Genomic DNA, 26,897 nt, shown 5'->3' with positions numbered 1-26,897 from the left:
CAGAGTTATGCAAGCATGCATACCACATGCATTTCCATAACTATTCAATGTGGGATTCAGGGCTCCTGGAAAGCTGGATGACAAGTAATGAGATCACCATTACATTTATACTCAGCTTTGCTGGATCCTGAATGACAGGTTGACCTAGTGGTATATACTTCATTCCGAGGCGGTACTACTGCTGTTTATTTCTCCTGTAATACCTCCCTCACTGCCTGGTCTGGGGAGTTCAAAATATTTTTCTCCTATTTTCCTCCTCTAAAACCCAGGCGCGTCCTATCATCAGGTGCGTCTTAGAAAGCGAAAAATACGGTACATCTCAGGCAGATATACAAATGATTTGTGGTGTGATTAGATGACCGTTTTTGCCACCCAAGACCCTAAAGCATGTTCCACCCTTGGCCTACTAAAAGGCTCCCGGGAGGCTTGTACGAGGCTTCTGTTACTCAGTTAACTGTTTGAGAGGGGCACATTATTGACATGTGAGAGGCTAGGTGGTCGTAGTGACGAATTGCCAGTCACCTGAGGCATTCTGACCATTGAGGCATTGGGAACAATGGATGCGTCAGGGCACACATAAAAGGCAACCGGGCTCAGAACACCCTAAACTGACCAATAAAGAGGATAGTCTGACAAGCACCAGCAGTTCCAGCTGTTTCACTGTCCACCATCCAGAAACAGCTAGTACCATTGTTACAGGTCCCTATCTGTCTGCTTGGCTGAAGGACATTTGGTCTCACGGCGCCCATTACGTGTACTGCATAAGACATCTACCCACCATTGCTTTTGTTTGCAGTGATGTTATGAACAACAAAATTGGAATGCTACAAGGTTGTCTTTAGAGATGGATCCAGGTTTAGTTTGGGTATGGACGAAGGCTATTTTGGGGGAGAATAAAGCGTGAGTAGCCAAACCCTGCTTTTGCTGCGGAGCAGCACACTGCCCTCTCTGGTATAATGGTGTTGGGGTGCATCCGACAGTCGCCCACCCCTAATAGTGGTACAAGGGACGATGACAGCTCAGTGATATGTTCAGGACATCCTGCAGCCACATGTGTTCCGCTCATGGCGGCTTATAACAGGCATTTTCCAGCAAGATAATGCTCAGCCGCAAACAGCAAGGGGGTCACAGAAATGTCCCCACAACATTGTCACACTTGTAGCTGCTTGGTCTCTAGATTTATCACCAATAGAACATGTATGGGACGATCTGGCACGCCAACTTCAACAGTCTATTAGTTTGCACGATCTAGAGGCTCAGTTACAGCAAATGTGAACCGATATGCCACAGGATACCATACAGAACCTGTATGCCTCCATGCCCACCCGAATCACATCTAAGCTAGAGGCAGTACAACAGGGTACTAGAGCCTCCATGCCCTCTTGTATCACATCTTGCATCCAAGCTAGAGGTGGTACAACAGGGTACTAGAGCCTCCATGCCCTCTCGTATCACATCTTGCATCCAAGCTAGAGGCGGTACAACAGGGTACTAGAGCCTCCATGCCCGCCAGTATCACATCTTGCTTCCAAGCTAGAGGTGGTACAACAGGGTACTAGAGCCTCCATGCCTGCCTGTATCACATCTTACATCCAAGCTAGAGGTGGTACAACAGGGTACTAGAGCCACCATGCCCGCCCGAATCACATCTTGTATCCAAGCTAGAGGCAGTACAACAGGGTACTAAAGCCTCCCTTCAAGTGTTCGGTTTTCTGCAATAAATTATCCTCTTACTCAGATATTGTAATCACTTAACTGATATCAACTTAATCATCACACATAGAAAGTTTCATTTGATTGCAACAAGTTCTAGGTGCTTGATGTTTCTTTTTATGAGTGTGTGTGTGTATATATATATATATATATATATATATATATATATATATATATATATATATATATATATAAATAAATATAAAAGCATGTCATGGCCCCAGCGGTGCCCATTAGTTTAACCCAGTCAGCACTCCCATCTTACCACGCGGAGATGCAGCGGTTTGCTTGTGTCTAGCGAGGTATCAATGAGATTCAAGAGTCTTCTCCTTATGTCTGAATGTCTGAAATTGACATTCTGATTTATAGCAGCAGATGCACAGAAACACAGGAACTGCAGCGTCTGGGACAGCACTATGTCAGGTTTGGTCAAATGTTGCTCTGATAATGGACTCACTGCACCTATAGTGATAAACATGAAACCTTTGTTACCATCCAGACCTCTACTACTGACTGTAATGCTGTACAACCTCTATGTCCTCGCACATCTCTGTATATGAACCTAACTGTCCTCTCTGATTATCTACTAATCTACATAATCACAACCTCTCAAACCCATCTCTGCAAGACTGTGCTAGTCAATCAAACTGCTAACAACCACTTGTCTGCAGTATGTGAGTGAGTGCTTCTAATGCTCCTCCCCTGGTAACGTCATTGCTCCACCCCCTGATGACGCCATCGAAGGTCCTACAACATATATAAAACACAGAGTCTGGCCGACAGAAGAACAACACAGTTAGGGCTCTTGGAAGGGGAGGATAAAAATAACACACTGAGAATATAACTAAGCCGTTATTATCTCAGAAGACACAACTCAGCAGTCCTGAAGCCCAGAAAACAACAGCTTACTACCACCACAGAGATCCAGTGGTGATGTCACTGCTGTGGGAGGAGCCAAACTGTGTGTGAGATGTGTGGGGTGTAGTAGAGCTGTCTGGCACATTGCACCACCAGAAACACTATAATTTTCTACATAACTCAGCAGTCCTGACGAAACACACTGACCTACCACCACTACAGAGATCCGATGGACTGAAGGACCTGTGGTGATATTACTGCTGTGGGAGGAGCCAAGCTGTGCTTGTCTTTTGTGGTAATCAAGCTACTGTGAGTGTGATGTGCCACCAGAAACACTGCTACTATAATGTCCTAAGAATTACTAGTACAGTTAATAAAAAGCTACATTAGGGTGGCTTTACAAGCAACAACCATTATCTGAATTGCTGCTCGAAATAGTTGCTAAAACTTAAGAAAGACTGTCGTTAGAGAGCTTTTACACAGCAATTGTTGTTTACTTATTCAATTTTGTGATCGGTGAATGAATTACTTGGAGCATTTATACAGGCAGAAATATCATTTACCGACAAGTCGGGATGATAGTTCTTCCATGTAAAGCCATCCTAAAACATATAATGTCCAAAAGGCACAGTAGCCCATAAGGATCCCGTTATAGAACTATGAAGATGTCCGATGTATACATTTCGAGAGCATTGCTGAATGTGTAGCCCAAATATGGCGAATAGAGTGCTGTATGTAGCAGGAAGTATCTGAATTTATTTCATAGGTTTAGAAGGTGTGATTTCCCACCAGTGATATTTTGGAGATCTCCGTGCTCTACACTTTCTGTGGCTTCAGTAGATGAGTGGTCATTAAAGAAGTCTACATCTTCTTCATCTTCTATATCCATTCTTGCCTCTCTGTCTGTATCCATGGGATCCCCATCTGTGGCCTCAGCTGTAGTGCCGTTGCTACTCACCTGTGAGTGCATTCAAAGCATTAAATATTAAATGATTACATTGATAACTTTACTTATTACACTTATTAAAGCTTATTTTTCGAGCACGCTGCAGGTGTGATCTACTAGGCCATAACATTATTTTTCTCATTGCTTAGGCTAGGCGTCCATGATGACTTAAGAGTGCTAGACCAGGGTGGTAAAACCGCATCGACCGTACAACTTTCCGAAAGAAGAAAAAGTCACATCCTCGCCAATTGTAGGGAAAAACTAAAGTACTGGTACACAACTGAAAATTGCCATGATCCCCTAACTTAACCCCGTCATGACCGCCAATACGCCTTTTGACGGCTTGTATCGGCAACCTATGTATGAAGAGAGATTGCGGGGTGATCTCTTTGCATACAGCGCAGGCGGCTGCTATTATCCAGCAGCAACAGCTCCAATAAGCTAATCTGCATTGTTAACCCTTTAAATGCCACTGTGAATTCTGACATTTAAATCCCCTGAACGATGTCCCCCCGTGATGAGATTGCAGGTAGCTGTGCGGGTGTCATGGCAGCCGGGGTCCTTCTGAAAGGTCCCCGGACTGTCATGGCAGAATGCCTATCAAGCCATCCCTGTGGGGAGGCTTAATAGACTGTCTGTCAGATTACAGTATGATGTAATGCTACAGCATTAGATCATACTGCAGGAGCGATCAAAGCATCGCAAGTTGGACAAAAAAAAAAAGTCAAAATAAGAACAATAAAGTTCAACTAATTATTTAAAAAAAACAAAAAACTTTTGCCATATTCATAACAAAAGAATCTAAAATGATAAAACAAAAATACAAATTTGGTATTGCTGCGTCCATAAAAGTCCGATCTATCAAAGTAATGCATTATTTACCCCGCACGGTAAACGTCGTCCGAAAAACATTATATATATATATATATATATATATATATATAAAGAACGCCAGAAATGCACTTTTTTGGTCACCCTGTCTCCAAGAAAAGTGCAATAAAAAAGCGATCAAAAAGTCGTATGTATTCCAAAATAGTACCAACACAAACTACAGAACATCCCACAAAACATGAGCCCTCAGACAACTATGTCGACGGGAAAATAAAAAACTTATTGTGTGCAAAAAATTGCGGCAGAAAATTATTTAAAAAAAGTTAATGTCTTTGAAAAAAACAGAACTATGTACGTTTAGTATCGTAGTAATTGTACTGACCCATAGAATAAAATTATCATGTCATTTGTGTTGCAGTTTGTGTGCCGTAGCAACTAGATGCACTGAAAATGGCAGAATTTCGTTTTTTTTTTTCATTTTACTCCACTTAGAATTTTTTAAAAGTTTTTCAGTACATTATATGGTACATTAAATAGCACCATTGAAAACTATAAGTCGTCCCGCAAAAAACAAGCCTTCATACAGCGACGTCAATGGATAAACACGGAAGTTACGATTTTTTAAAAGGGGGGAGGAAAAAGCGAAAATGGAAAAAGCTTGGTCAGTAAGGGTTTAATATACTACGATAAAAACAGAATATAGGCTAAACTTCAAAACCCAGATTGAACATACCAAGTGTCGACATATGTCACACAAATCTGTTAACATCCTTGATGTTATAAGGCGAAGAAACAAATCTGTGGAGAATCGAGCTGTACCCATCTGAAATATAATATAAAATGTAAGAGACAGTGGAGTAGGAGGTCTAACCAGTAACTTGCAGTACACTTTACATATATCCAGTTTGTTAGGGCTGTTCACATTAGAATTTTCACGTACATTTAACATATACATCAAATGTACGTTAGAAGATGTATACAAACAAATGCCATTTTAAACATACCTGTACGTTTTTAAAACATATCCATTAAACATATAACCATACGTTTCTACAGGTTTGGGTCCATTGTTATATTTAAACAAGTATACATTTTTCACTCAAAACTTTTTTTCTGAATAAAGTTTTGTAGTTAAACACTTTTTTACCTTTAAGGCATTTTATAAAAAAACATATACCATGTATACTCGAATATTAGGCGACCAGAGTATAAGCCGAGTCAATAAGTTTTACCACAAAAAACTGTTAAAACATATTGACTCGAGTATAAGCCTAGCTATACTTGAGTATATACTAGGTTAAAAAAAAAAACTACAATACCTACCTCCGAGCCAGCGTACGTGTCCCTGGCGCGAGGCTGTCGGCGGTGTGGCAAGCTGCTTCAGTCTTCTCCCTGCTGTCATCTCCTTGGCTTGGATTTGAAATCCCTGCGGTCAGCGCTGTGTGAGGAAGCGCTGTGATTGGATTAAGTGCTAGCCAATCACAGCTGGCGTTCGATAAACCAAATCACATCCATTCAGTGATGTCATTCTGAATGGCTGTGATTGGTTTATCGAGCGCTGGCTGTGAGTGGCCGGCGCTTGATCCAATCACAGCACTGACGGCGGTGATTTCAAAACCAAGCCAGGGAGATGACAGCGAGGAGAAGACTGAAGCAGCTTGACGCAACGCCGGGGACACAGACGCCGGCTGAGAGGTGAGTATTGCATTTTTTTTTAAACCTAGTATATACTCGAGTATAGCTCGGCTTATACTCGAGTAAATAAGATTTACCAATTTTTGTGGTAAAATTTATTGATTCGGCTTATTCTCTGGTTGGCTAATACTCGAATATACACGGTAAAATGTTTCCGTCTTGGGCCAATATATCATGCATCTAACAAAACTACAGAAATTTGGATGTCATTGGGAATAGATCCACACACATAATCCTAAATGCATTTTACACTTCACATATTACCTTTGTGCAGTTGCAGACACAGTCCAGACACTGGGATATTAATGCCCCCAATGATGCAATTTTTGCTTCCTCACTTAATTTCCCCTTTAATACGGAAGTGCTCTCGCCAGCACACTGCATCAACATCTGAAAAAAGAAAAAAATTGTCAAATGTATTGAGTTTTACTTTTTAACAGCGAGTTTTATTGGAAAGGTAAAATAAATGTAAAAACTAAATTGACACATGCATGTTTTCCATGAAGGTATTATAGAGTAGAGTACAAAAAATGGCATTAACTATGTTATCTTTTCTAATAAATTATCTGTCATCATCTAGGTCGAGAGTAACAGTGAGCAAGAAATAAAGAAAGTAAAACAAGAAAAAAACCAATTTGTATGCAGACCTTCTTTTTGTGTCTTTCTCCTCTCCCTTTAGGCCTCATGTCCACTAGAAAAATACAATCCACGCAGAAACTGCCGCGGATTTGCTTTAAATGGTATTTTTTTTGCATGCAGATATTCGCACACATTGCTATCACATTGATAGCAATGTTGCCGATCCGCGGCAAAATGGAGCATGTTGCGTATTTTCTCCCGTATGTGAAAAACGCAATTCTTTTAAAATGCCATCTGCGGGTGCAAAAATCAATCAAACAGACCGCGGATGGCCAATGATTCCCAATGGGCAAAATCTGCTGCGGATTCCATTTAGCTAGTGGACATGAGGCCTTATACCTGTAAATTCTGAGGAAATAACTATAATGACATCCTAAAGCTGGGTTTCCATGTAATGGTAGAGTGTCACATGGCTGATTTTCTTACTTTTTACCATGGTTTTGTGATGTACTTATTGGCCATGGATTTTTTACCAAGTTCCCTGTGTGGATGGAGCAATGGTCACACATGTACATTACTACTCCATTCACTAGCTAAGCAAATTAAAGAGATGGCCAGAGTTGTGGGACCACCATACTAGCGATTCATGGGGATACTGGCAGTCGGACCGCTGGCATTCATACATCTATTACCCATTCCCTCGATAGGTGATAAATGTTGTAAGTGGGTGAACGCCTTTAAATATCCTCCCATCTACTAATGAAATGACTACACAAAATACTCTACAATCTGTTCCGCAAAGCTGATAAGTAAGCTGCAAAAAAATGGCAAATATCACCTTTTTATTTGTGCTTTAGTGGCCAGTATGAAAACTGGAATATTTTAGTTTTTTCCAAATAGGACATACCAAATTATTTTAGAAATAGGTTTAGAATAAAAACAAATTTAAAAGATGTCCTTTTCTGATGATATATTTCCTTTTAGCTTATATCTATTAGAACCAATCACTGAAAATGTCCATATACTTACTGACTCAGGAGGGCAAACATGTGCACCACCTCAGCATGCAGGTAGCCAACAGCATTCAGTACCAATATGGTTCACTTATTGAGGTGCAGGGCAACCTGTCGAACTATTATGGCATCATTAATAGGTTGCTTGTTTGCATGGCGCACTACATGTATCAGAATGGTCTGGCACTTTGTATCTACTCTGTGTGGGAGTATACACCAAGCATCCACCCCCTCTATATAGGAGGTTGTGTGAGTGGCTGTTTCATCGATATCCCTCACAGGTGTAATTGGCTCCCTCATTTGGCGATTGCTATCTGCATGCTGAGGTTGGTGTTTGCCCTCCTGAGTCAGTAAGTATATGGCCATTTTCAGTGATTGATTGTTTTTATATTTACCCTTCTGTGACTTATATATCTATTAGAACAGGGGTCCCCAACCACTGGTCCGCGGACCAGGCCCGGGCCGTTGGGGTTCTTTTGCCGGTCCGCAGCGGTGCTGCCGCAGGGTACTGTCTGTCAGCAGACTTTACAAGGAGATGACGCCCCCACCTATTGATTGGCTGGGACGCTGGCCTGCTAACTCCATCTCTCTGGAGGCCGCTGTTGCCATTGTGCAGTTAAATGTCTGCGGTCGTGCGTCTGCAGCGCAGATACTATCGCCACCTAAGTACTCCGGTGCTGACACTCCCAGACTCACCACCAGCAGGGGGTCTGCTGCCCTGACAGTAGATGTGGTGCGGTGCTCCGTCTCCACCGCCCGTCGGCGATGTCTTCTGCTGCTCCGCTCCTGTGAGTGAACCCCCCTCCGGCGCTGCCATGTGCTAAGTCGGAGTAAGGCGATTGGCAGCAGGGTTGGGACACAAACTAATGCGGGGTCCGGACGCAACATCACATCCCAGACCCACAGATGGCAAGGCAGCGGTGACAAGCAGGCCAGCGGGAACAGCCTATGTACGGGACGAGTTACAGCAGCGTGTGTGCTGCGCACATCACAGATGCCAGCTGGGGATGGCAGAGCAGCGGGAACATGACTTTGAACCGGACAGCGTGAACAGCGGGGTCCGGATGGCACATAGCATGGCTGCAGGTAAAACAGCCAATCAGATGCTGGGGGCATCACCTCCATGTCAAGTCTGCTTAATGATGTCGACACCCCTAACTTCCAGTGTCGACTTAATGCAACAGTATCCCGCCACAGACCAGCACTAAACACTGACAGTGTGCTCTGCTCTGTGGCGGCTCAGAGCTCACTGTGTGGGCTCGCCTCAAAAGACACGGCTCCTGGCAGGGAACATTATGCGGGCGTGCCATCTTTCAGTGTTAGGGAGCCGATACTGTTGTATTATGTCGCCATTGGAAGTTAGGGGTGCCAACATAATACAGCAGTCTTGATATTTGTAGACGTCCCAGCTTCTGATTGGCTGGGGACGCTGCTGTGCTATGCAACTGTCTCACCTGTCTCAGTGGCCCCAGGAGGAACACAGCCCACCGCCGTCCACAGTAACAGCGCCGGAGCCACAGCGCCGCCAAAACTCAAGCCAGCACTCAGCCCGTCGGACAGGAGCTGACATCCCGGCTAAGCTAACAGACTGTCGCCGGGGGTGAGTCACAGCAGGTGTCCTCCATAACCCCGCCCCCATATGGCCAAAGCCCTACCCCCACCCTGCCCTGCTGGGCCATGGATATAATGATCTTGCTTGAAGACGGTCCCAGGTGCAAAAAAGGTTGGGGACCACTGTATTAGAAGACGCAATGTGGTAAGCCTAGAAGTATTGATTTATTTTAGATTTTTTTTCTTTTCGCCTTGACTCTCACATATATAAATAACAGCATGACCTACCTTGGCTTTCTGGAATAAACTAGACTGGCAAGCCTCATCTTCACTGATGACCTCTGCATGGCAGTAACATGCCAGTACCCCGCACAAGAGACTTGCACATCGAACTAAGGATTCAGGAGGTGTAGTCTAGGTTTAAGGAGACAAAATAGCATTCAAATCCAAATCTTAAAACAATGATCCTGAGGAAAAGTCAGTTCTGGCTCCTCTGCACAGTTAGGGCTCATTCAGACGAGCGTGTTTCTGTGCGTTCATACGTGCACACATAACCACGTGTCTATTAGAACCATTGGTTTCCTATGGCGTGTTCACATGTTTGTGTTAAACAGGCACGCAAACGAACGCACATGCAAAAGATAGGACATGCGTGCACATAGGTCCATGCTGCGCATCAATATTCCCCGCGGGGAGTCCCCTCATCACTGAACACTGTGAAGCACATATTCATGTTCAGTAATGATGGAACTCCCCGCGAGGAGTAAAGAATCCCCTGCCACAGTTGTCACAGCTGTGGCAGAGGATCGCGATGTTCTCCCATTGCTTTCAATGAGGCCGCCGCTGTTGCCGCCGGCTCCATTCAAAGCAATGGGCTGCCGGCAACCCCTGCAGTGATTTTCGGGGAAGGGCTTTAAATATAAGCAAAAAAAGAAAAAATATATATACTCACCTCTCCGCCGCTGTCGGGGCTCGGAGCGTCTAACCACTTGGTCCCCATGCATTGCTCTGAAGCTATTTCAGCAGGAGGAAGGGCTGTGTCTGATTTGCTGAGCGCTCAGCCAATCACAGGCAGCGCTCAGCCATTCATAATTCAATGTGGGTATAGCTACTACCACTAGGAGGCAGAACTAAGATGAAAAAGTGTTAGCCCCTTGATTTGGTTTGTGCTCTGAGATTCTATTTGGCGCTCTATTTCCCCTTTTGACTATTTTGAATGGTCCCAGAAAAAGCTTTTTCAGCTTAAAGGGGTTGTCCCGCGCCGAAACGGGTTTTTTTTTTTTTTCAACCCCCCCCCCCCCCCGTTCGGCGCGAGACAACCCCGATGCAGGGACGTACAGAAAGCTTACCGGAGCGCTTACCTTAATCCCCGCGCTCCGGTGACTTCTATACTTACCTGTGAAGATGGCCGCCGGAATCCTCTTCTTCCGTGGACCGCAGCTCTTCTGTGCGGTCCATTGCCGATTCCAGCCTCCTGATTGGCTGGAATCGGCACGTGACGGGGCGGAGCTACACGGAGCCGGCATCCTGCACGAAAGGCTCCATAGAAGAAAGCAGAAGACCCGGACTGCGCAAGCGCGGCTAATTTGGCCATCGGAGGGCGAAAATTAGTCGGCACCATGGAGACGAGGACGCCAGCAACGGAGCAGGTAAGTATAAAACTTTTGATAACTTCTGTATGGCTCATAATTAATGCACAATGTACATTACAAAGTGCATTAATATGGCCATACAGAAGTGTATAACCCCACTTGCTGCCGCGGGACAACCCCTTTAAGGGTGATCATTTCAGGATCAGGTCAGCCATGGAAGAGGCATACTGTGCAAAGGGCAGAGATCCTCCATTCCGTGTTACTACACATTTGACTCGGGCTGTGGACACCTCTTGGGCAGTAAGCCACATGGACCTCTTTACACACCTTTACAAAATACACACTTTTGCATCTGCTGACTCCTCCTTCGGTCTACGCATTTTACAGACAGCGATATAACTGACCGCATGTCTTCTTACAGATTTTTCCTACCACTGGGAACTGCTCTAGAAAGTCCATGGGCCAAGCTGTGTCCCCCAATGACACAGACAAGAAAATGAGATTTTTGCACTTGCCGTAACAACACCCGCTTGTTTTTTTTTTCTAATTTGAGACTTGTTTGAATCTTACGATTTAATTCTTAAAGTTTTATACATTACACTACCTGTTGTGCCTTTTTCATATCGTACTCTGCTGCAAGCTGGCATAAGAAGCTATCTTTTTCTGCTTAGTGTCCACCTCCAAGTGACAGTAGCTATACCCACGGTCCAAGCTGTGTCCCCCAATGATATGAGCGGGAAAAAAAAATTACACTACATACCTGAAAACTGTAGGACCCATGGCAAGGTCAGTACGGTATCATGTAGGTAAGTATCAGAACTACATAACAATAGTTTTTTATGCAGTACCTCGAAGGAATAACTGTTGAGAAGCTGCTCCGAGACAGTAAGCAAATCGAGCTCCAGCTTCTTTCTGATACACTGATGCACGGTGAGACATGGGGAACACGTTTCTTGACAGGTTGCTGAATTTGGCAGATTGGACAGGACAGTTATTTCATTAAAAGAGGAGACAAGATGGAGTTCTTGTGTATCGGAGAATCCAATCGAATCACTTCCTCTTTTCTGATGTGAACTAGAGATGAAAATAATAGAGCAAAGCGGAAATAGTAATCAGCAGTAATGAACTTTAAAAGTCACATAAATAATCATAAGGTTGAAATAATTCTGTGAGACACTAATTCCCACGGATCCCTTTTCTCTGTGAGGAGCATGTCTGTTAAAGGGATTATCCCATGAATCATCTTCATATCAAAAATCCAGAAAAGGTGGTGGCAGACGTATTAATAGCTATTTAAGAGTATTTCAGAGTGTTTCTAGCATAAAACAACAGATTGGTTGCTTTGATATTTTCTCATGAGTGCTGCTGAGGGTGGGCTCTCAACAAAATCAGTCTCCTCCTTCCTCTGGCAGCTGACAAAATTCCTTCTTACCTCCCTGCATAAGGAGTCTTCTCAACTATAATACCATGTACTGCGGAGGATCTGCTCCTTCCAGACAAGCAGGACACAAAGCAATTTTGACCAACTGTTCTGCAGTGAAGAGAGGGTCACTATGGGGAGACGTGGCTGTGGGGACAGGGACTGATGTGTGTCCACCAGCACATTAGGTGAAAGTGTAGATTACCATTTTTAATTACACATATTGCTTGTTGCATAACAATATGTCAAGGAGAATACCTCTGCAATATGACATCCCGTGGAACATGTCACACTGTTTTTCTATTGGATTTGTACAAAAGAAAACCACTGCATGTACAGTAGCATCCCACAGAAGGCTACTGTAGCTTACAAGGCTAGGTCTTCTGTTTTTATCTCCTTATTTTGCCATCACTGCTATAACAAATGCAGAAGCTGCCCGCTATTAAACTGCTGCAATAATGACTTGCAATTATATTTTTGCAGTAATAAACATTAAAAAAATTATGGATTTCTACTTACCACTCTAAAAAGCGTCCAAAATAGTCCATAGCAGCGCTGGAATTCTTCATTGTGAGGCTAACAAGAGACTTCTGAAAATATGGTTGGGAGAAGTACCTACGGATGTCAAACATATAAAGTGAGACGTCTCTACGATCCTACATACTGTAAACATCCCAAACCAAGTAACCTACAGTTATTTACCCACTTCTTGTGCGGTATGTAAATGACTGATAAACTATCTAATGGGCAGGTCACCTACTGCAGTGGCCCATCAGACTCTTGATTGCCATCTCCAGCTCAGGCAGCGGAATATGCCATGGGTTTCAGACACACTGCGCCGATGCCGCTCCACACCAAGTCTTCACTTGCAGCCTGATAGTGAGGGGTGACAGAAAGAGGATGATGCATGCGCACATTCCACTTATGATATGGAAGGCATGTGCCGGTTTCCTAAGTGTGGCACAGGCGCTGCCTGAGCTGGAAACATCAATAAGGACTCTTATAGGCGTATTTAGACTAAGGAAGTTGGGGCGAAGGGGCAACTAGAATATTCCTGCATTGGCATATCTAATGAAATAGATAAAAGGTAAAGTTATCTTCATCCACTTGTGATTGTTCTCAGTAAAAGAAACAAAATGATCTTGTAGACACGATACCTTTCAATGGCTAACAAAAAGAGATAAGCTTTCAAATTCCTCTTGTCGCACATCTTATAATACTAATAGGATATACTTGTAAAATCAAGTGACAGACTAACTTTAAAGGCTACAGACCCCTACGCCCCCTTGCCATGGAAAAAAAAAATATTTTCCATATAGTAGCTACTATCCTGATTTAACCCTTTCATGACACGGCCTATTTTGGGCTTAAGGACGCAACAATTTTTGGCGGATTTTCTTCTCCGTTTATCAAAAGTCATAACTTTTTTATTTTTCCGTCGACGCGGCCGTATAAGGGCTTGTTTTTTGCGTGGCGAACTGTAGTTTTTATTGGTGCCACTTTTGGGTACATAGACTATATTGTAAAACTTTTTTTATTTTTTTTATGATAGCAGGGAGAGAAAACGCATCAATTCTGCCATAGATTTTTTTTATTTTTTTTTTTACAGCGTTAATCATGCAGCATAAATGAGACATTCCATTTTTTCTGCGTGTCGGTACGGTTACAACTATACCAAAATTCTTACATTTCTTTTAGGTTTTCCCACTTTTCTGCAATAAAACCCCTTTTTGTTGGAAATCTTTTTTCTATTCTAAATTGCTGCATTCGAAGTCCTGTAACTTTTTTATTTTTTGATGTACGGCGCTCTATGAGGGCTTATTTTTTGCGAGACGAGCTGTAGTTTTTACTGGTACCATTTTGGGGTACATATGGCTTTTTGATCACTTTTATTGCGTTTTTAGTGAGGCAAAATGCTAAAAATTAGGATTTTGCCTCAGTTTTTTAGCGGTTTTTTTTTTGCGTTTTTTTCCGTGCACAGTCAAAAGCATGTGCAACTTATTGTACGTGTCGTTACGGACGCGACGATACCAAATATGTGGGGTTTTATTTTTTTTTTTACCTTTTTTATGCTAATCTGAGAAAAAGCATAAAAAATGTTTTTTTACTCTTTTTTTAAATTCATTTTTTTAATCTTTGTTTTTCTTACACTGTTTGTGTCCCTCTGAGGGACTTTAACCACTGCCCTGATGATCGCTGTCATAAGACATGGCAGAGCTACTGCTCTGCCATGCCTTATCGCTTATACAGCGATCTCAGGCATAGGCAATACAGGACGCCAGTGTCTGGCGTCCTGTTGCCATGGTGACAGGCCGGGCTCTCGTGATGACATCGCGAGTTCCGGCCCGAGACACAGAGGGAGCGCGATCGCTCTGTGAACTATTTCCCTGCCGCGATCTACTTAGATCACGGCAGGGAAGGGGTTAACAGCGGGGGGCGCATCTCCGATGCCCCCCCGCTGTTGCAGCGGGACGCCGGCTGTGACGGACAGCCGGCTCCCGCTGCGGGATAGCGCGGGATCATATGTGATCCTGCGCTATCTTTAGGACGTAAGTTTACGTCCTGTTGCTGGAAGTACCAGGCTGCCAGGACGTAAACTTACGCCCTGCAGCGGGAAGGGGTTAAAGAGCCACTAAGTCTCATTCTGCAATTTTCTTCTTTTATTAATTTTCACGTCACTGATATGCCATTTGCAACCATCTCCTTATTTCTATCTTTTTGCAAGTGGTTGTATCTGTCCCATTAACGAATGATGGGTGTGAGGTCAATGTGTCCAGGAAGCTGCTGCATTCACAAGTTCTCATATACAATTTATTTCTGGATGGATTTCTCCTTCAATGGCCCACTAGGGATCTCTACTCACTTGTCCTAACAGACACGGATACTGAGCAGTGTGTAATTCTCCCCTGTTCCTGCAGAGTCCTGCCTCTCTACACTCACACAGGGCCTGTGAGCTTCACCCTTTACTTTCTAGTCTGCCTTGTAGCTTACTTTCCCCCATACACTACTCTACTCTGTGATACAGTTTTGCTTGTGTGAACTGCCCTTCTTGAAGACTTGGATGCTCTCCCATTTCCACGCTTTGTTCTGCCACATGCAACCTCATCCCCATCCCTGCTGATATCTCCAAAGTCCCTTTCAACACAGGCTAATCATCACATGAATTTTTCGTTCCTGATCACTTTGTCATGTAAATATCCCAGCAATCAGCCATCAAACAAGCAAATGCTGGCCGATGGCATCATTTTATGTGCATATAAAAATGATTGTTTATCAGCAACACATCGACTTATGCAAACAGGAGATGTTCTCCTGACTATAATGTAAAAATAGTTGCATGAACAGTCAATAGTCATAAATGATTGCTTATGCAGCCATTCATCCCCAACAATTGCCCAGTGAAAAAGGATCCTTGAAAAAGCAATGAAACACTTACAATATAATCGTTTGATGCTCAGACCCTAACATTGGTAGAAGGTAGCAGTAAATAAGAAAGAAGCAACACAGGTAGGTCTATTGTTCTACTGGATCTATTTCAGATGCAGCAAGGCAACCAGCTATGAAAAGACGTTACACAGACTCTACAAAACAGTAGCAGATTTTTTAAATCAAGACTATTAAGAAAGTTGCTATTTATCAAGCAAATGAACGCTAAAAAAAATATTTCAATGTGATGGTGTCCATATACTTTAAAGATCCATGCTCCCCTGAAAAGTGGACACTAAATCACAATACAAGCTGAAACATACTGCCTGCATAGTACTCACTGGTTTATTAATGGGGCATGCTCGTTGCCATCTTCCATCTCATCATCTTGATGACCAAACAGTAACCACTTAATGATCTCCTCCTTTAGCAATCTTTTACCCCCATTGCCCTCATGTAAAGGTAGCTCCAGGTTTGAAGTAAGCTGGTCTGGGACAATGCAAGACGTGAGTGCTAAACACAAGCACTGCACTGCAGAGCTAAAAGAAAGTAGAAAGTTGTACAATTAAAGGATACCATTGTGAAATATGCACATTTTAATGTATAATCTTGACACATAACACTCATAAAAACCAAGTATCAGAATTCTAAAAGCTAAAACAATTCACTATCCATATTAGTCAAGGGCTAAAAGACTGGGGGTACATAAAATAACCAAAGAAAATTAAAATATTTAATGGGCTGGACAAAACAGTCTTCTTCCTTTTCCTTCATGGGAATATTACTCTCTGCATTGCCGGGGTGCGATGAGTGACAAAGCGAGCCCCCTCCCTCTCTCAGCCTCTTTAGATGCTGTGGTTGCACTAAAGGGTTAAACTGCCAGGATCAGAGCTAGCTGTAATCCCAGCAGTTAGTGCAGGAGGCCAGATGATTTCTGACAGCCGGGTTCCTGCTATACCTGGCACGGTTCACCAGTGCTGGGCTTCTGATGCAGTGCCACACAAAGGTGTAGGCATCAGAATAAAGCCTATTAGTGGCTGCCGTAAGACGATGAATGGGTGCTCAGTTACAGGTGAAAGTAAAGCAGAAAAAAATAAGAAGAATAGTAAAGAATTCATTAAAAATATAAATTATTCGTTAAAACTACCTGGATGGTTTGCCGGCAGACCCTGAGAAAATCTTCCAAAAATCCCTGTCAGCTGCTACTAATCTTCCATCTAAGATGACAGCCAATAATGCAAAGCTGTCAGCCTCAGTCTGCGGAGAACTCAAACTACGCAAAGTAACAGCCCAAATTTTTGTCCAGAGTTTCTGCAGATCTGATTTTGGGGTGAGTATCACATCTGTCTTTTGCTTTTGGCAAACTGCAACTTCCTTCAAACACCTCAGGACAAAAGTTGCTTTCTCTCCTCGTTTCTGCTCAGCCAGCAGTTGGTGAAGGACGGCCAGTAATGGAATCAGTTCACTGCTGGGCAGGCTCATCGGATGCCGTGCTATCAGACATGCTGCAATTTGCAACCTTGGGAAAAAAGGAAAGCAAGAACAGTAATTACAAAATTCCAAAACAGAACTAAATTTTTGTCACTTGAGTGCAAACCAATCTGGTTAATACTCGAAAAATCTAAGGCAATTGACAAGAAGGCACATACATTATAATATATACTTTGAAAGTGAATTTTAGAAGCAACTCAGGAAGGGCTCAAAGTCATATTTACCACGGAATCACATCAAAATAATTATTTGATCTTTGAAGCTTATCACGGACTACTTCCCAACCAAGTTCTATTCTTCTGCGCTTGCTTGGTGCTCCACTCCCAAGGGGATCTCTCTGAGTCGCAGCAAAGGAAGCCTGTGTGATTTCCAAGATGCGAGTGTCTTCTGTAAAGAGCTGAGAAACAAATTGTAGATATGGAGAACTAATAAGTATTAAAGAGGTTGCAGCACAATTCATTTTTATCACCTTCACAGGATAGGTAATAAAAGTCTCATCGGTGGGGGGGGTCCTCACTGCTGAGACCCCTACCATCCTGAGAACGGGTGTCCTCCTCTCTCACAGACAAGTGTTCATGTGCTGCCTGATGCAACTTGCATATGGCCATCTGAATTCAGCCTAAGAATAAAATTACTTGCACACAACTGTGTGTATAAAGACTAGTATCCATGAGTTCACCTCAAACATGGCCAGAATTTATGGCAAGTTTTATACAACTTTTAGGCTTCATTCAGAAGCTTATATTGAGAGTTGCGTCTGAGACTGCTCTATTGCAATTCGCACCAGACAGCACACGGACCCTGGTTAGTCTACTGTTCAATCTGCGTGGATAGTGCACATTACATGTCCTATCCTCATCTGTAATATGACGACAATATATCATGGTTGGACAGCACATGGTTGGAAAACACGCCTATCTGAATAGGCCCTTAGGAGGTTTAAAACTACTATTACATTTTACATGAGAGCAGAATAATTGCTGTAGGTAATGTATTAAAGCAATACCTGATAGCAAATGTCTGCCATTAACTCCACCAAGTTCTCCTTAACTGCAATACTTCGCGATCCGGAGGAGTATTTCCCTCTGCTGCCGATCTGGCTGATCTCACTCATCAGGGTATCATACAAATTGTACAAGTTCCGTTGCCACTTATCAGTGTCAAAGGCATAGGCACCTATAAGAGAAGAATTGCTGTCATCATTAGTCTGTCATTGCTGTTTAAGGAAGAGATGATCAACTTGTCAATTCAGACATCTCAATCGTCTAAGGCGGCAAAAATACAGATGTAGTACCGTAGTGCTGAATAGGCTGCATCTGTATAAGTGCAAACTAAACAATACTCCTACTAAACAGTAGGTAATGTCAGACACTGACATATATTGGATTATGTACAGCAGGGGTCCCCAACCACCGGTCCGCGGACCGGGCCGTTAGGTGTTTACTGCCGGTCCACGGCACCACGGGGAACTTTTGTCCTAAAAGGAACAATCCCGCGGCTCCTTCAGCAGTGCTCTGTGCTCTCACACTAACCTGCTATAGCACATGTGTCAAACACAAGGCCGACGCCGCTCACCACTGAAGCGATTACCAGCTGGGGTGCCACGGCTCCCCGCTGGTAATCGCGCTGTTGCCACTGATCCCGGCGCACACTGACATCAGTGTGCAGCCAGGATCCTCCTCCCTGAGTCCCCTGCTCATTAGTTCCGCAGGAGAGGACTCGGGGAGGAAGCGTTCCGGGCTACACACTGACTACAGTGTGCGCCGGGCTCAGGGCAAGCAGAGAGGAAGCGACGCTGACAGCAGGGAGGAGGTAAGTATATGGGTTGGGGAGCTGCTTATTGCTGAGGGGGGGGGGCTGGTTATTACTATGGGGGGCGGCTGGTTATTACTGTGGAGGGGGCTGGTTATTACTGGGGGGAGGCTGCTTATTACTGGGGTGGGGCTGGTTATTACTGTGGAGGGGGCTGGTTATTACTGGGGGGAGGCTGCTTATTACTGGGGGGGGGCTGCTTGTTACTGGGGGGGGCTGCTTATAACTGAGGGGGGGCTGCCTATTACTGAGGGGGGGCTGCCTATTACTGGGGGGGCTGCTTATTACTGAGAGGTGGGGGCTGCCTACTACTGGGGGGGGCTGCCTATTACTAGGGGGAAGCTGCCTATTACTAGGGGGGGCTGCTTATTACTGGGGGAGGCTGCTTATTACTGGGGGTGGGCCTGCTTATTACTGGGGGTGGGCGGGCTGCTTATTACTGCTCTATGTGTGTGCTGGGGGGGGGGGGGGGAGTCAATTATATGCTGCCGTATGTGTGTGCTGGGGGGGGGGGCTAAATTATATGCTGCCCTATGTGTGTGCTGGAGGGGGCGAAGGGGGGGGGGGGGGAGAGATAGATTATATACTGCCCACTGCCCTATGTGTGTACTGCCAGGGCATTCTAAATGTCATAATTAAATAAGTGTGCACTAAACTCCAACTCCCTTCATAACCCCGCCCCACATAACCAAAGCCCTGCCCATTTCCCGCCCCACCCTGCCGGGCTTTGTAAAAATGGTCTTGCTTGAAGCCGGTCCCTGGTGCCAAAAAGGTTGGGGACCACTGATGTACAGTATAAAACAGATAAAAGAAAACTGAATAGGAACAGCAGTGCTACGGATGTAGCAATTGTTAACAGGACTGGCACATCATGATAACTTCATTTACAGCATTGTGGTACATTGTACTTAGGTATCATAGCGAATTAAATATCAAGTTAATGTTTTCAACATCTGTATAGAGTAACGCACCTTCTTCTATAGTTTTGGCTCCCCTCGGGTGATGGACATTTAGCATTAATTGAAAAAACTCTACAATCTCTTCTTTCAAGTCATCTTTGGGTCTCTGCTGGGTCCATACACGCAGTATTATTGGGGAGATATCTTCTCCGAATTTACAAACCCTCATACGGTAATTCAAAGAAGTTGTGGTCAGGAATATGTTCAGAGCAGCAAGGATATGCTCCAAGCCAGGCAGATTTCTCTCCTCCCTAAGATCAAAAAGAATGTAGATAGTAAACTTCATTTTACTATTAAGACAGAATGTACAGGTATGTTGCTGTGTACTTACTTGATTAAAATGCATGTGTATGTGCGTGCAGCGCCAGATTGACCATAGTGCAAATGGAGCACCAGCTACAGACCCCCCATTAACCCCTATGTTCAGGGGGCCTTCAGCTGCCCGCTCTTCAGTGGGCTGAGGGGGCCCCAAACACTGCTTCTCACCGATTGGGCAGATCCAGTGAGAAGCAGTTAAGACCCCTATTTTCTGTTCTTTAAAAAAAAAAAAAAAAAATGCTGTATACTCACCCGCTCCGGACTTTTTTCCCTTTCTTCTGGGGTCAGGGATAGGCTAGTGCTGGGCATGTGTCTCACACCTCACATGAATCCACGGTGATCCCAGAAGAAAGGAAGAGGAATCTGGAGAAGCTTAGGGGCACTGTGGAATAGGTGAGTTAACAGCTGTTTTTATTTCTTAAAATAGCAGAAAAGGTGGGAGAAGAAGCAGGTTAATCTATTATGGTAGAGGTATTATTACCTACTAGGGTAGAACAGGCAGCATTATTAATAACAGGGGCAGAAAGTGCAACATTATTCATAACCGGGCAGAAAAGGCAGCATTATTACCTACAGGGCCAAAAATGTGGCATTATTAATTATGGGGGGCATAAAAGGTGACAGTATTCATAACAAGGTCAGAAATTATAGCATTATTACCTACGGGTGCAGTTTACCTGCAGGGGCAGAAAGAGTGTCATTATTTGTTATGGGAGTAGAATAGGGGCAGTATTAATTATAGGGCAGGAAAGGCAGCATTATTAATTACATGGCCAGGAAACACAACATTATTAATAAAGGGGCAAAAAGGGCAGCACTATTAATAACAGGGTCAAAATTTAGTAAGATGGAAATGATATGGAATGAAGATGCCCTTATCCTGAGGGCGATATGCTGCGCCAAACTGGGAGTACGGAGGACACTGCACTGATGGGAAAAAGCGGATGGATTACCTTGATCAGGCAGATCTCTGACCTGGATAAAATCTCAAGAAAGGTAGCAGACAGTAGGTACAAAACAAGTCCTGCTTGTTGAGGATGTTTGATTTCTATAGGAGGTGAAGGAAGGGATGGGACTCAACACTGAAACAGGCTAAAGAACAGGCAAGAAATGAAAGAGTAAAGTATGTTGTGCTCATTGTTTTGCTACCTGCGAAATGGTAAGGCAAGAGTATGGTTGAACCAATGTTGACAATGATCTTCCACCTAGACTGTCCCAATTGAAAGATGAGCTGAGCTCCAGCCCTTCGGTTATCTGCTCTTGGACAAAGAAGGTCAGGAAGATAAATGTGAATCACAGTTCGTCACAGTGTGCCATTTAATGCTGACATGTATGTGGTGATGTAGTACTGTTTTGTTTTTTTCGTTGTTGTTGGTCAGTTGGCTAGGTAAGCATAGCTACCGAAGTGTGCAAGAGACCAGAGAGGAAAATGAAGCAGGTAGACCAGGAGCCTGAGGAACAGAGCAATAGCCTGAAAATCCATGAGAATCATGACATGGAAGAATTCTTGTAGGTCCTTTACGGAATTATAAAAAAGAACGACCAGAATCACCGTAGAGGAAAAAAGTCCTAATGGAGAGCCAACGGCACCAGTGAAAAACAAGGCCCTGGGTCACCTAGATGCTGCATGGCACAGCATAAAGTTACTGCTCCCAAACAAGAGAATTGGACTGATGCTAGCAAACAGCCTGCCTTCTGGGGACTATAGTTGGTAGGTGGGCTGCAGAGGAAGGCCAGGGCTGTAAAGGAGGGAGACCGCAGAGATGTTCCTATGGGGGAAGGGGACATTGTAAGCGAAAAATAATCAAGGGAAGGAAGGAGCATGGGAGTAGGGGCGCTGGCACCATACAAACCAATCCAGGTTACTCACCTAATCTTCATCCTCTTCCCTTCCGCTGTCACGGGGCACCAGCAGGGTCAACTCCTCGGCATCAATCACTTAGTGGTGAATGATCACTGGAATTGGAGGTATGTGGACAGGAAGCTTAGGTGGCCCCAAGGCTGGCAGTAAGCAGAGCAGTTAGTGCTGCTCTGGTCCACTTTGACTTCTTGGAGAGGGGAGTAACAGTGTGTCTGATGTAGCACTGATCGCCCTCCCTACTTGGGGACAATCAGGAAAGTAAGCTCATTCCTGACTCCCAGCTAGAGGGGAAAAATAGTAAAAATAAAAAACAGAGAAGACCTGCAGAGCAGTCACAGGAGTTACTGTGACTGTGGGCACGGATGGAGAAGAAAAGAGTGAGAGAAAGACATTGTAGTGAATGAGAGCTACAGAAACAGCATAGCGTGTTGTGTTGCAATGTTTTCATAGCTCCTATTCACTTCAATAAGAGCTACGGTAATAGCACTCGACTCTCCCCGTAGGCTCCGGCCGGGTGAGAATGCCACTATAAAGCACTTGTCCAATAAAGCCTGTTTCCCACTTGTAACCACAAAAGGACGACCGTTAATTACAACATGGAAATCAGTGCTTATCTGCATGTGGTTAGATTGGATCAATTACAATGTATATAGGGTACATTTAGAGATATTTCCCCATCTTATAAAGTATGGCACATAGCTAGGATGATCGACCTGTTGGTTCTGCACCAATCCCAAAAATGAAGGGGTTGCTATATGTCTCAATCTAAAGTTTCTATGCACAGCAGCGCTGCTCCCAGCCACCCGGCTGTGCAAGGAACAGCAATGACCCTATTCACTCGCACCATGAAATTAAGATGTTATCTGCTGGGACCTCCTCCGATCATGAGAATGTGGGTTCGGAAGATCCCTAAATGAATGGAGCGGTGGTTACTCCATGTGCAGTATGGAGCTAGGCGGGTGTTTGAACTCAGCAATTTTAAACAGTTCCACTAAAATGAATGGAGTGGTGGTTCACATGTTTAACCACTGCCCATTGATTCAGGGATCTTCTTGCTCTCATGATTTGTGGGCATCCCAGTGGTCAGACACTATCCGATCAGATAACTATCTCCTATTCAGTTCATAGGGGAAACCATTATTTTGTGGGACAACTACTTTAATGACTCCTCAACAAGACAAGGTTCTAAAAGTTAGGTGGGGGTCAAACTTCTCTGACGCCTACCATTGCAAAGAAAGAAGACCCCATATCGCTGTCCTCAGAGAGAAACCTAGGAGGAACACGCATTGGCATTCTCTAATTAGATTAACTTGAGTGTCATAAACAAAAAACAACAAGTGAGAGAAGATCGAGCTCCTGTGTCCTTTTTTCTGATGAACCAATACATGGCATCAGTCTCACAAGTCTTGTTTTTTTTTGTTCCCATGCTATAACACCATATTTAAAAAAAAAAATCAAAAAAATAATAAACAGATAAATACATTTTACACACAAACTGCATTTCGAAAAGTATTTGCTTTTCCAGATAAATAAGACAGTCACCTGACCCGTTGCATCACCACAGAGAAGAAGTTGAAGAACTTGGAGTGCATCCCCTCAGTCTGCTGGCAGCAGCCTCTGGTTAGTGTCTGGATTATACGCGCCACCAGCAGACGGTTTATTGCACTGTTTGGTTTCAAGTACAGGTTGAAGTATATGTGCAATAGTTCTGCAACATGAAAGTAAATATGCAATACATTAGAACTGTTTCACATGTTAGGTTTACCATAATCCTAAAGCAGGATATATATAGGGTAAGAGTGAGCCAAACCCACCGATTTCAGAGGGATTGGTCAACGCTCGTACGCATATGGCGGCCTTCCAATATTTCCTCGATGGCAGATATCTCAAGATAGAAGGACCATGCATGAGGAAATGCAGCATACCTGATCCTTACCAATTATTCCACTAAGCTTTCTTTGTGGCAATAAATCTGAATTTGGGGTAACTAGATGCTGTTGATCAGTTGTATCCATCCCATCGCTCTCTATTTGATGATGCTAAGATTGGCTAAGGCAATGTTGGCTAAAGCAATGTAAGAGTGGCTAAGGCCACTCTCACACAGACGTTAATTACAGAGCTTAGAGTGTGTTTGCAATGCCAGCTAAAAATGCTGCACTAAGACGCTAATGCGCTAAATCGAACTGTATGTTCTATTGTTCCACTTCGCATAGCTTAACGCACTGCATCGCCCATTAAAATGAATTGGGTGCGTCTTTAACACAGTAAAACGCTGTGTACAGCCTTTTCACTGCTTTTAATGCAGCGTTCTATGCCACCAGGAAGGGAAGACCAAAGTGGTGACGTCATCAGCTTCCTGGTGACCTCTCATTCAGCGTCTCCTGCACTGGCTCTCCTCTCCACTTCCTCTCGCTGTCGGGGTCCCCCAGGGCTTGGTCCTTGGCCCCTACTCTTCTCTATCTAAACAGCCCCAATCGGTTTTACGTAGATTTGGCCTCCAATATCTTCACACTGATGACACCCTGCTATACACTTCTTTCCGCGACATCTCAACACTTTTCCTCCAAAATATCTCTAACTGTATGTCCACTGTCTCTAACACCATGTCCTCCTTTTTTCTCAGACTAAACCTCTCAAAAACTGACCTTCTCATCTTTCTGCCTTCTGCCAGCCAACCTCCCCCCCAACATCTCCATATCAGTATCTGGCACCATCATAACCCCCCAGTCATCACGCCTGCTGCTTTGGGGTCACACTGGATTCTGACTTCTCCTTTACCCCCCACACCCAATCCCTGGCCCGGCCATGCTACCTGCACCTCAGGAATATTGTTAAAATATGGCCCGTTCCTAACCACTGACACGCTAAAGACACTTTTTGTCACCCTCATCTATTCCTGACTCAACTACTGCAACTAGACCCATTTTTCTATCCAGCCGCTTCTCAGACGCCTCTGCACTATGCCAGTCGCTGCATTGGCTGCCTATCCTTTACAGAATTAAATGCAAGCTCATCACCCTCACCCACAAAGCTCTCCATGGCGCAGCGCCACTGTACATCGCTTCCCTCCTGTATGAACATCACCTAGCCCGCGCGATCCGATCCGCTAACACATTCAGACAAAACGCCCTTCTTATATGAACCTTACATGCTCACCTCCAGGACCTCTCTAGAGCAGCACCGCTCCTCTAGAACGCATTACCCCAAAACATCCCGACAATTCCCAACACACGGAACTTCTGACACACCTTAAAAATGCACCTCTTCAAAAAAGCATACCAAACATCCTGATCTAGTCCCCCACCCCCACAACATGCCCCCTGCCCCTCCCTATGGCTCCCCACACTCTCCATTTTGTCTTTCATGTATATCGCCTGCCCCTGTACCGCCTTATCACCCCCTCCCGACTGTTTCCTAATAACTGAAAACCACATGTAATTGTCGTATTGTTTGTGTTCCCCAATGCCTCATCTCCTGCCCCTATACCTCCTGTATCAACCCCACCCTGTTTGTTTCCAATTAATTGAATACCACATGTAATGGACGTATTGTTTGTGCTCCCCCGTGCTTTGAAATCCCAGCGGAATAAAAGCCTATTTACACACAACGATTATCGCTGAAAATTCATTCGAACTATGGCATATAAGCGATAATCGTTGCGTGTAAACGCTGCCATCGTTCACTCTTCGGCTGAACGATGACTTTAAGGTGAGCCTAAAATCCATTGTTCAGCTGGAGAAAGATAACAGGGACTAAACACTCTGTTCTGCCCAGGAGTTGGGGATTACATTGTATTCTGCTGACAACCTGTGCGAGAACAACAGAGCTGTGTGCAGAGCTCAGACCACCTGCCATGCTCTGCAAACAGCTCCTGGAGGCCCTTTTACATGCAAATGAAGCTGATAAAGTGTTAATGGATATTAGTGTCTATTAACACTTTATACAAAATGATCGCTAAAACTGTCAATCCTTCAATCGTTTGAATGATTGCCTTTGCATGTAAATGGGCCTTAAGTTGGAGCTATACAAATAGTAATTATTATTATTCATATGTGTAAAAAGGTATTGCATGTGGGAATAGCACCACAGACTTTAATAAGTTTCTGTGCTGTTAGTTACACTATACACACAGACAGCATTTGGACCCAAAATACAGCTGTGTGAATAAGCCCTTTAGGCTGACATCATCTGAAGAGTTATTGTGTTCCCTTTAATACTGCTTTATTAGAGCATCACTCATTATGCACAATAGAATTCCACAATAAAAGAAAAGTGTCAACAAAATATTCATTTTAACCATTTCTGTGCTGCTCACTAAACTAAACTTCTTTGTCTATACTAAGTTAATTGCACTTCATTAGCAAAAGCTGTTATTCCATCTCTCCACATTACATGGATGGAAAAAAAAAACGAAGATATGAAATAACTATGGAACAGAAGCAACTTCAATGGTGAAGCTCCATTTGATTGAATATCTATATCATTTTATTCCAGGGATCACAGAGTATACCTGTCCATTGCTGTTCGGTAATTTCACACCAGTATTTCCGCACCGTCAGAATATCTTTCAGCAGGATGCTGCTGTAATCTGCTCCATAAGCAGCGCACATAGTGGAGTCTTTCACAGTATTAGTCACGTGAAGTAAAAGCTCTGTACATTTTAACCGTGGAGCTCCTGCAGATAAGAGACATAGTGATGAGTTAAGAGTCACTAGATATATAGTTTAACCCTTTCCAATCCACTGTCTGACGTCTAAAGACATTATGATTTAAGGCTGTACAGCTCCGATGTTGGAAGACGTCCGCCGGGGTTCTCTTACTGTATATTGCCA

The 26,897-nt window shown here is 43.9% G+C and overlaps 1 protein-coding gene across 1 annotated transcript in view; it reads right to left on the bottom strand.

Moving 5' to 3' along the window:
• ATM (ATM serine/threonine kinase) overlaps positions 1–26,897 on the bottom strand; it is a 123,935-nt gene that overhangs the window by 86,352 nt on the left and 10,686 nt on the right. Inside the window, exons 5-18 of the mRNA XM_066582087.1 lie at positions 26,576–26,740; positions 23,608–23,773; positions 19,899–20,137; positions 18,122–18,291; positions 17,340–17,512; positions 16,772–17,143; positions 15,966–16,163; positions 12,718–12,813; positions 11,627–11,852; positions 9,475–9,600; positions 6,308–6,433; positions 5,082–5,171; positions 3,361–3,529; positions 1,979–2,175 (exon numbers count right to left, since the gene is read on the bottom strand). Coding sequence (XP_066438184.1) covers positions 1,979–2,175; positions 3,361–3,529; positions 5,082–5,171; positions 6,308–6,433; positions 9,475–9,600; positions 11,627–11,852; positions 12,718–12,813; positions 15,966–16,163; positions 16,772–17,143; positions 17,340–17,512; positions 18,122–18,291; positions 19,899–20,137; positions 23,608–23,773; positions 26,576–26,740 — 2,513 coding nt within the window. The remainder of the gene's footprint in view (positions 1–1,978; positions 2,176–3,360; positions 3,530–5,081; positions 5,172–6,307; positions 6,434–9,474; positions 9,601–11,626; positions 11,853–12,717; positions 12,814–15,965; positions 16,164–16,771; positions 17,144–17,339; positions 17,513–18,121; positions 18,292–19,898; positions 20,138–23,607; positions 23,774–26,575; positions 26,741–26,897) is intronic.

The sequence above is a fragment of the Eleutherodactylus coqui genome, chromosome 1 (genome assembly GCF_035609145.1).
Source record: "Eleutherodactylus coqui strain aEleCoq1 chromosome 1, aEleCoq1.hap1, whole genome shotgun sequence".
Classification (NCBI taxonomy): domain Eukaryota; kingdom Metazoa; phylum Chordata; class Amphibia; order Anura; family Eleutherodactylidae; genus Eleutherodactylus; species Eleutherodactylus coqui.
The sequence above is the reverse complement of the archived record's forward strand: the minus strand, read 5'-3'. Positions and strand labels throughout refer to the sequence as shown.